The sequence below is a fragment of the Pleurodeles waltl genome, chromosome 3_1, assembly GCF_031143425.1.
Source record: "Pleurodeles waltl isolate 20211129_DDA chromosome 3_1, aPleWal1.hap1.20221129, whole genome shotgun sequence".
In the NCBI taxonomy this organism is placed as follows: Eukaryota; Metazoa; Chordata; class Amphibia; order Caudata; family Salamandridae; genus Pleurodeles; species Pleurodeles waltl.
In genome coordinates this window covers 367286771-367297280 of record NC_090440.1, presented here as the reverse complement: position 1 = coordinate 367297280, position 10510 = coordinate 367286771, and the positions used below count along the sequence as shown (strand labels likewise).

Genomic DNA, 10510 nt, shown 5'->3' with positions numbered 1-10510 from the left:
ACAACGACGGCCGGGCGAAATTACGGGCTGTCCGTGAAATTTACGGACGGGTGGTCACCCTTGGGAAGCTCGGTTTATCAGGGGCTTCAGCCTATGATCACACTAATTACATTGAAGCAAATTTTACCATACTGCTGGCGACAACTGAAGAACTCCTAATTTGGCAAAACTACTTTGCCACTTTAAAACGCTGTCTGCTACTGGACTGCCAGGTGACCTGGCATCTGAAGAAACTGCCTTATTCAGGATGGCCATTCTAATGTCATGTAAGCTGTGTAATTTCGATTGCATGGTGCTACCTTTCTGATAAAAACTCTCAGCACATCAGGGACAATGGTTTTTCATTATCCAGAACCAAACTACCACTTTGTTTCATCTTGGAAAATGTAAAATATGCTGGCTGACCTGTCACATTACAATAGCACAACTGACAGGCCGTCACTGTCAGTTTTCACCAAAAGCGCAGCCCTCCTTTTGGTAGAAGCACTTTCAGAAAAAAATACAATCCTTGGCATCTGGTGGATAAGCCTAAATATGGTAGCTAGGCAGAGGTGCCCTGCCTGTAAAATGTGTTTCGTGGCTAAAGAATGTAAAAGAAAAAAACAGGCGGCTGCGTCATTTTAGGCGCGTGCACCTACAAATTGACTTTTGCTTTTATTTTTTATTTTTCGTTATTCAACTGAGTTTTAATAGGTAACTGGAAGGATATTCAGGCCCGTATTTATACCTTTTTTGCGCCGCATTTGCGTCGTTTTTTGACGCAAAAACGGCGCAAACTTGCAAAATACCATTGTATTTTGTAGGTTTGCGCCGTTTTGCGTCAAAAAGCGGCGCTAAAAAAAGTGTAAATACGGGCCCCAATGTGCAAAAGTTTTTTTTTTTTAAAGCAGGTGTGGGAAAGCAACGTGGGGGCAGGTAGGGATCAGAAGCAACTCTGAGCATGAGGAGTGGAAGCAACTCAGGCGAGTGTGTTTTTGAAGTGGGTAGGGAAAAGCAATCCGGGGGTGTGGGTGGAGGTTGGAAGAAGTATGAGGGATGAGGAGTGAAACTAACACCGGGAGCACTGGTAGATGAAGGCAACATGGGTGGGGACGGGAGGGGGGGATAAAACGGGAAAGACAGCAACATGGAGCTGGCAGGAAGAAAGCACATGGGCAAGAAGGCAATGCTGGGAAGTGGAAGAGAAGCACACGGGCAAACAAGAGGAACAAGAAGTGTGGCGGGGAAGCAAACGAGGGAGTCAGCTGGAAAACACATGTTTAAACAGAAGAACAAAATGCTCCCTGAAAACGCAAACAGTGGCAGGACATAGTAATGGGTTCATGCTGTAGGAGCGTACAAATACAAGAAGACGAAGGAAAACCCATACAGCTATGGAATGCGAAGCAAGCAAATATGAGTGACAATGAAGCAACTGGTTCTATGGCCATTATAAGATGAGAATGTCTTGCAAAAGACAGATCATGCTCTAGCTTAGGTGAGACCTAAAACAAATAAAAGTATTAATTGGATTGTAACATCACTCACAGTGATGTACGTTACCTGGATGGGACATATACAAATATAACTGACATCACATAGACATTGACAACATGTTGTTTAATGATAAAACAGAGGTCGTTGTGAATAACAATTATTCTTAACTAGCCTTTAAACCTAACACGGGAAGTTTCAGCCACTGCCAGGATCCATGCTAGAGCCCGAGCGGTTCGTTGGTGTAGAATAAGATATAGGCAGAGGCATTCTGTATGGTGGATTCAGGAACGTTAAAACATCTTGTGTCGTCAAAGGTGCTCCACAGCTGAGTGCGGCTGTTCCTACAGTACGCAGTGTAGTGCCCCCAGTCCAAATCGCCGAAGTGGTTCTGTAAATGAAGAGGCAGTTCATCTGGATTACTGGTCTGTGCATTCAGTTCTAAGCAGTACAGTTCAGTAAGGGAACATGTGTCTGTTAATGTAAAGCACAACTTTGGGTCCGCGGGCCATGCACATGGAATATTGTTAGGCATGGGGCCCGAAGATTAGGTTGAAGCAGGAATTTCCAAATAATCCTGACCTAGATTCGTTTTAGGGCAAAAAAAGTCAGGCGTATGAACTTTGATGAAAATATTTCCGACAGCTCGCATCTGCAGGGTGGGAGACATCCTCCTAATACTAGTCGTTAAGCTAACCTTGTGGACAGAGTGAAACGTGTGGATCTATCCAGGTCTGTGCAGAGAGGATCGTCCAAGCCAGACTACTCCCATGCAACAACTTTTGGGGTTATTTTTATTTCATTGAACATTCACATTCTAAGGTATTCATTTTATTTGGCTTTACCGCAAAGGATAACATTGTTCACAGATGTCCAATACTATTTAGGACTTCTGTATGACATAATCGGCCACTGGCATAAGTAATTTGAATTGTTATCACCTAGATGCTAACAAAAAGGTTACAAATATCTAGGTCTGGATCTTGGAGCCAAGAAGGTGCTGGACCGTTCTATTTTTCTAGTGCAGGTCATTTTAACTGTCCTATGTTTAGCATCCAAAATAAAGCCATTATTATTAAAAGATATAGGGCCAGATGTACGCAGCTTTGAGTTTGCGATTTCCTATTTCACTGTTAGGAAATCGCATACAACTATTTACAACAGTGTCTCTTACACTGTTTGCGATTCCCAGTGGGTCGCAATTGACCTATCTCTTTCATTTTTTATTAGGGTAGGTGGCAATTTGCGACCCATTCGGAATCACAAGAACAAAGGGTGGTGGCATGCTGGAGACAGCGGACCACCATATCTGTGTTTGCTTTTAAATAAAGCAACTTTTTTTAAAATGCAGCCTGTTTTCCTTAAAGGAAAACTGGATGTGTTTAAAAAACAAAAATTACGTTTTCATCCCCTTTGTAAATGGTTACCATCAAATTGAATTTGGCAGTAAAAAGTGAATGTTTTGCGACTGCATTTCAGTTGCAAAGCATTCATACATACCACTGTGCCCTAACATGCCTCATCCTAATCCCGAATCACAAACCCACTTTGTGATTCAGTAATAGATTACTGACTCGCAAAATAGGGTTTGGTATATAGGAAAATGCTTTTTTCCGGTCGCAAACAGCCCTATTCTGCGAATCGGCCGATTTGCGAGCTGAAAAAAGCTTCGTACATCTGACCCATAGTTCTGACTGGGTACTGAAGTTCATCATGTGTGAATAGGGCGTCATATTATCTACAAAATCCAAAACTGCTATGGCGACCTCGAGTAAACCTTGGATGCTTAACCTCGCTATCTTTGAAGAGTCACTAATATGAGGAGAGTAAGTTGGCTATTCAGAGGGCCATAGCATTTTTTTAAATTACTGTACCACAGGAAATAGAGCCCAGTAACCATTGAATGTCCTAATACCCATAAATTTAGCTCACACCTAGCTATTTCTAAAATTATTTCTGTGATCATTATAATAGGATTGATGAAGCCCTACTGGCTGAAGAATTGCTGAAAGGATTGTAGGATTCCACATGGGTCACCATTATCACTGATGCTGCTCAGCACCTATTTAGCCTCTTTGTTTAACATCTTAAAGTACTCACAAGTTGATATGTATGTGCATAAGACACAAGTGTCCATTAAATTGAATCCAGATAGTTCTGTTACACTATACTTCAAAGGAAGACTATCAAACATTGAAAGATGGATGCAGCACACTTTTCCAGAATTACTTAACTCTAAAACCGAGGTCATCCTGTCAGACAAAAAGATGACCAAGCTAACTGCCTGCCTTTTTCTAGATCTTCTTGACAGTCCCTCCCAGTGTCTAAGAAAAGCAAAGAAATCTAAGTTTCCAGATGTTTTTTTGCAGTTTTAATATAATTTGGTTCCAATATACCTTTAAATGCCCAGATAGAAGCAACTATTGCCAACTGTTTCCATCAATTTAGTTGAAATCGCTTTAGAAGCTAGTCCCAAAATACCTTGAAAATAAGATACAATTTTTCTGCCTGCATAAATTTAAGGATGTTCAGTCCATTTCCTCATGGCTCTACCCTGAGTTAAACTCAAGGGCAGTCCAACTCTCTACTGTAGTTGGCGTTAATAAGACACCATCTTTGACTACCTAGAAAAGCCTTAAACCAAACATATTCTAGACAATGGTAGAGGACCAGCTGTAAGTGCCTTTGGGTGAGGTGAGCAGTATGCGTGCAATATTCATTGATTCAGGGTAAAGCTGAACAAAGCCCAAGGTCAGGAAATAGAAACCAGCAGAAGTTCTTACTTCTCAATGGGAATTAATTTCAGTAGAAAATGTGGGACATGATATGTAACCACTAAAATTATTTGAAAAAAGCTGAAATATTTAGAAGAACACTTATAAGTGATGTGAAAACTGTTTTCAGAAACGTTACAGGTGATGTGCAATAATTCCCCATGGTTTTATTTTCCTGAACCCATCATTTTGATTGAGGTTTCCCACGATATTATACCATGGACTCAGTTGTTCTAGGACGTTTTAAAATGTTAAAGAGTTTTTCATAGGAAAGAAGATCATTTTATATAAAGTGTTCACCAGTGACATATGACTTTGAGTTACATTTTTCAGTACAACACAATTACTTCTGTACATGATTTGGCTTAATTAAATGTTTTTTGTTTTATATGAGTGTACAAAGTTAAAATGTTGCCACATTTTGAAAGTTTTTCTAAGTTTGCAATATTTATACATTTCACATAATTATAAACTTTCTGTTTCTTACAAAGTTGTTGAAAAAAACAAGAGAAGGTGTTAACCTCTAATCCATTTTTAGAAGGAGAATCATCTAACAAAAAGGATTTTTGTGAGAAAACAGTTTCTCAGAAACACTTTTGTATGTTGAAAATTCATTGGACAAAGTTGCTGAATTCAACATTTTTGAGGACAAACTTTAGAACTTCTTTTCCCCCTTATTTTTGTAAAACCAAACTTCATTCACCTACAGTTTGTTCACAAGGCAATTACTGTAATTAAATTACTGATATATCTGACCTATTTTACTCACCATTATTTCCTTCAATCTCTGCTTTATCTATTGCCTAGAGGAACGACCATTATTTGCACAACCTTCTTGTTGGACATGGCCCTTCTGCAGGGTTATCCCCAGACTTTTTGCCTTCCTCCTTCTCTTTTTCTGACCTCATTTTTGCTGGTTTCTAGACTCTGCACACTTTACCACTGCTAACCAGTGCTAAAGTGCATATGCTCTCTCCCTTTAAACATGGTAACATTGGATCATACCCAATTGGACTATTTAATTTACCTATAAGTCCCTAGTAATGTGCACTGTATGTGCCTAGGGCCTGTAGATTAAATGCTAGTAGTGGGCCTGCAGCACTGGGTGTGCCACCCACTTAAGTAGCCCCTTAACCTGGTCTCAGGCCTGCCACTGCAAGGCCTGTGTGTGCAGTTTCACTGTCACCTCGACTTGGCATTTAAAAGTACTTGCCAAGCCTAAACCTCCCCTTTCTTCACATATAAGTCACCTCTAATGAGTGCCCTAGGTAACCCCTAGAGCAGGGTGCTGTGTGGGAGACAGGCAGGACATGTACCTGTGTAGTTTACATGTCCTGGTAGTGTAAAACTCCTAAATTCGTTTTTACACTACTGTGAGGCCTGCTCCCTTCGTAGGCTAACATTGGGGCTGCCCTCATACAGTATTGAAGTGGTAGCTGCTGATCTGAAAGGAGTAGGAAGGTCATATTTAGTATGGCCAGAATGGTAATACCAAATCCTGCTGACTGGTGAAGTTGGATTTAATATTACTATTCTAGAAATGCCACTTTTAGAAAGTGAGCATTTCTTTGCACTTAAATCTTTCTGTGCCTTACAATCCACGTCTGGCTGGGCTTAATTGACAGCTCCTGGTGCATTCACTCAGACACCCCCCAAACACAGGGTACTCAGCCTCACTTGCACACATCTGCATTTTGAATGGGTCTTCCTGGGCTGGGAGGGTGGGGGGCTTGCTCCCACACAAAGGACTGCCACACCCCCTACTGGGACCCTAGCAGACAGGATTGAACTGAAAGGGGACCTTGTGCACTTCTTAGCCACTCTTTGAAGTCTCCCCCACTTCAAAGGCACATTTGGGTATAAAACAGGGCCTCTGCCCTACCTCATCAGACACTTGCTGGAGAAGAAACCTGAACCAGAAACTACATCCTGCCAAGAAGAACTGCCTGGCTGCTCAAAGGACTCACTTGTCTGCTTTCTACAAAGGACTGCTGCCCTGCTGTTGGCCTGCTGCCTTGCTGAACTCTTGTCTGGCTGTAAAAGTGCTCTCATGGGCTTGGATAGAGCTTGCCTCCTGTTCCCTGAAGTCTCAGGACCAAAAAGACTTCTCTTTTTCATTTGGACTCTTCGTGCGCCGAAAATGTCGACGCACATCTTGCTCCGCGATGAGAAAATCGCCGCACACTGACGCTGACCGACGCGACGCCTTCGGGGTGACCAGAACTTCAACGCACGGCCTCGCAAGGACAACGCCGCCCGACTTCCAGAGGGGAAATCGACGCGACGCCTGCCGTGAGAACAAAAATTCCAAGCACAGCCTCCTGGAACGACGCGCAGCCGGAAAACAAGCCGAAGAATTCACGCACAGACCCCAGGACATCTGGTAATCCCGCGAACCATAGAAAGAGACTGTCCGCGAGCCGGAAAACAACGCACGACTTCCCCGCTTGAAAAACGACGACACAAGTCCATGTGTGCAGGGGAGAAATCGACGCACACACAATTTTTCCACGTATCTCTTCTTCTGCGCCCCTTTGCGGAGATTTTCCACTGTAAACCAGATACTTTGTGCTTGAAAGAGACTTTGTTTGCTTTTTAAAGACTTAAGACACTTAGGGGGTCATTCTGACCATGGCGGTCACCGACCGCCAGGGCCAACGACCGCGGAAGCACCGCCAACAGGCTGGCGGTGCTTCCTGGGCCATTCTGACCGCGGCGGTAAAGCCGCGGTCAGAAAAGGGGAACCAGCGGTTTCCCGGCGGTTTACCCCTGGCCCAGGGAATCCTCCGCGCTGCCATGGGGATTCCGACCCCCTTCCCGCCATCCTGTTCCTGGCGGTTTTTACCGCCAGGAACAGGATGGCGGGGAACGGGTGTCGTGGGGCCCCTGGGGGCCCCTGCACTGCCCATGCCACTGGCATGGGCAGTGCAGGGGCCCCCTAACAGGGCCCCACAAAGATTTTCGGGTGCCACTGCACCCGTCGCACCCCTGCAAATCCGCCGGCTCCATTCGGAGCCGGCTTCCTCTTTGCAGGGGCTTTCCCGCTGGGCCGGCGGGCGATCTTTTGGAGATCGCCCGCCGGCCCAGCGGGAAAGTCAGAATGACCGCCGCGGTCATTTGACCACGGTGCGGTCTTTTGGTGCTCTCCGCCCGGCGGGCGGTGCCCGCCGCCCGCCGGGGTCGGAATGACCCCCTTAATATCACTTTTCAGTGATATCTCTACAATTTCACATTGCATCTTCATTCGTTTTGACCTACAATTATCCAGATAAATATTCTATATTTTTCCAAACACTGTGTGGTGTATTTTTGTGGTGCTGTATGGTATTATTGTATGATTTATTGCACAAATACTTTACACATTGCCTTCTAAGTTAAGCCTGACTGCTCGTGCCAAGCTACCAGAGGGTGGGCACAGGATAATTTTGGATTGTGTGTGACTTACTCTGACTAGAGTGAGGGTTCTTGCTTGGACAGAGGGTAACCTGACTGCCAACCAAAAACCCCATTTCTAACATTGGTGATCAGCGGTGAGGATAGGACTTGTATTTGTGCAGTGACATACAGTAGCTAAGTATTTCACTACCTACCCACAGTTGAAGGTCAACTTGATTTTTATCTCTTTTTTGCAAATTTGCTTTTCCTGAAAATTTCAAAAACTAAATCCTCACTCAACATGTCTCTGGCTGGGTCTCAAGTAGGAGACTTTGACCTAGCCCTGTTGGATACATATACTGTCAAACAGCTAAGAGGGTTCTGCAGGGTGATGAGAGTACCCACCCAGGGGGCCTCCAAAAAGGAGGACTTTCAAGTGGCGCTGAGGGCCTGGGCAGAAGCCCATTTAGAGGAGGATGATGAGGAAGAGGAGCCAGAAAATGGCCCCTCAGAGGATTTGTTGCCATCAGTGGGTGATGTTACCACTGCAATTGTGCCCCCTTCCAGATCAGGGAGCAGTGTCTCTGTGCAAAGCCTGACCGCAGAGGAAAGGAGAGAAGAAAGGGAGTTCCAATTGCAAATGCCAAGGTTGAAAAATTGAGGCTCAACAGGAGGAAAGAAGGGCAGAGAGAGAAGCCCAAGAGGCTGAGAGAGCCTTGGCTGAAAATAAACTTTTGTTGGCTCATGAACTGAGTCTCAAGGAGCTGGATCTCAAGGCAAAGCAGTCTGAATCCAGCGGTAATGGTGGCAGCATACGGACAGGACCTGCTGGAGAAAAGAAGGTTTCTATACCCAAAAATGTGGTGCCCAGTTTTGTGGTGGGAGATGACATAGATAAATGGTTAGCTGCTTACGAAGTTGCACTGTGGTCTCATGAGGTTCCTGAAGGGCAATGGGGTACAGCTATGTGGAGTTATGTGCCACCTTTAGGGAGGGACACACTTCTCACATTGGACAAACCGGATCAAAACACATACCCACTTCAGAAAGCCATTTTACTTGCCAAGTGTGGGCTGACCCCTGAGAAATACCGTCAGAGGTTCAGGGACAGCACCAAACTATCCACACAAACATGGGTAGATTTCTTTGACTTTTCCAGTAAGGCACTGAATGGATGGGTGCGGGGCTGCAAAGTAGATGATTACACAGGATTATATAATTTGATTCTGAGAGAGCATATGCTCAGTATTTGTTTTACAGAGTTGCGCCAGCACCTAGTAGACAGTAAGCTGACTGATCCCAGGAAGCTTGCTCAGGAGGCGGACCTCTGGGCTAGCACCAGAGTGTCCAAAAAGGTATCTGGGAGTGTCCCAAAGAAGGGTGGTTCTGGTTCCCCCCGACAGAGTGAGGGGAGGTTAGAGATGACCCAGACGAGTCCCAGAGTACGGGGAGAGAAATGGGTTCCCATGCCCCATCTGAGAAACAGGGTGGTGGTTATGGTGGGCAGTGGCCCAAAGCATCCCATTCCCAACCCCGCTGCTTTGAATGTTCCCAGCTAGGACACAGGAGGGGGGACTCTGTCTGTCCAAAGAACTCACCCAGTATTGGGACCTCTACAGGGGTGGCCCATGTGGCCTTAGGGGAAAGTAGTCCCCTGGGGCAGGTCGTAGACCATGCCTTCATCTCCTTTAGTTGGGAGGTGGACTCAGAGGGTAAACTGGTGATCCCTGAGGGTGGGAGTCGTCACTTCCACCAGGTGGGAGTGAATGGGGTCCCAGTCACTGCTCTAAGAGACATAGGGGCTAGTCTTACCATGAATGTGGAGAGACTAGTGTCACCAGAGCAATACACCGGACAGGTGTATAGAGTGACTCCAGCCATTGGGGAAGATTTCTTCCGCCCCATGGCCCGGGTGTCCCTAGAGTGGGGTGGGGAGGTGACCCAGAGGCGGGTCATAGTTAGTCCCCAGCTGCCCATTGACTGCTTTCTGGGGAATGAGTTTCCCTTAGTGTCAGGAGAGCTGAGAGGGTTGACCCCTAAGGGTGCCCTAACAGTTCAGATGTCTGGCAGTACCACTCCCCAGAGGAGGGTATGTTAGCCCAGATGGGGAGGCACAGTGAGGAAGGACTCACCCCTGTCCTCTGTTCAGCCTCAGGGTACAGACCCTGGGCTGAGTGACCAGTATCAGGGACCCACCCCTGACCTGGTGAGAATGAAGAAGGGGTGCAAGACCCCTGGGGCTACTGCCCCCCATTCTGGGATGCTTCAGGAGCCCTTGGGAGCTCCCTACCAGCCCCCCAGCTGGAGGAGAAGCTCATCCAACGGCCCCCCTCTAGGTCTCCACTTAGCAGTGGATGGCCTGGGGCTTGGCTCATGACACTGACAGCTGTCAGTGGCATCTGTTGGTTTCTGTCCTTGTGGGCAGAGTTTTCCCTGGGCTGGGAACAGAATTCTGACCCAAGGAATGGAATGGGCCACATCACTTTGTTGGCCATGGTGGTACTGCTGCATACTGGGATGCATCTGTAAGCAAATTAAAGTTAGGAGCTTTAGAGATGGGGTCCTCAAGTGATGAGAAGGGTTCCCCATGGGCCAGATCAGTGGCCCCAGAGAGTATAGACAAAGAAGCCTCACTGAGTTCAGAAAGGCGTAGAACTGGCAAGTGCCCCTGCAGTAGTGGGCCATTGTCCATGTTCTATCGCCTTAAGCAGGGAAGTCCATCAGAGTGTTGATTAGTCTACCCTGGCTTTAGGCTGGAAGGGGGATATGTTGGAAATGGCCCTTCTGCAGGGTTATCCCCAGACTTTTTGCCTTCCTCCTTCTCTTTTCCTGACCTCATTTTTGCTGGTTTCTAGACTCTGCGCACTTTACCACTGCTAACCAGTGCT

General features: G+C 46.1%; 1 protein-coding gene across 2 annotated transcripts in view; it reads right to left on the bottom strand.

Moving 5' to 3' along the window:
- Window positions 1–1580: 1580 nt before the first annotated feature.
- The window catches only part of USP50 (ubiquitin specific peptidase 50), a 233775-nt gene continuing 224845 nt past the window's right edge, over window positions 1581–10510 (bottom strand). The window contains exon 7 of one of the 2 annotated variants that reach the window (XM_069222542.1): window positions 1581–1864. In XM_069222542.1, coding sequence (XP_069078643.1) covers window positions 1694–1864 — 171 coding nt within the window. In that variant the 3' untranslated portion in view covers window positions 1581–1693. The remainder of the gene's footprint in view (window positions 1865–10510) is intronic. The other variant, XM_069222543.1, reaches the window with a different exon arrangement.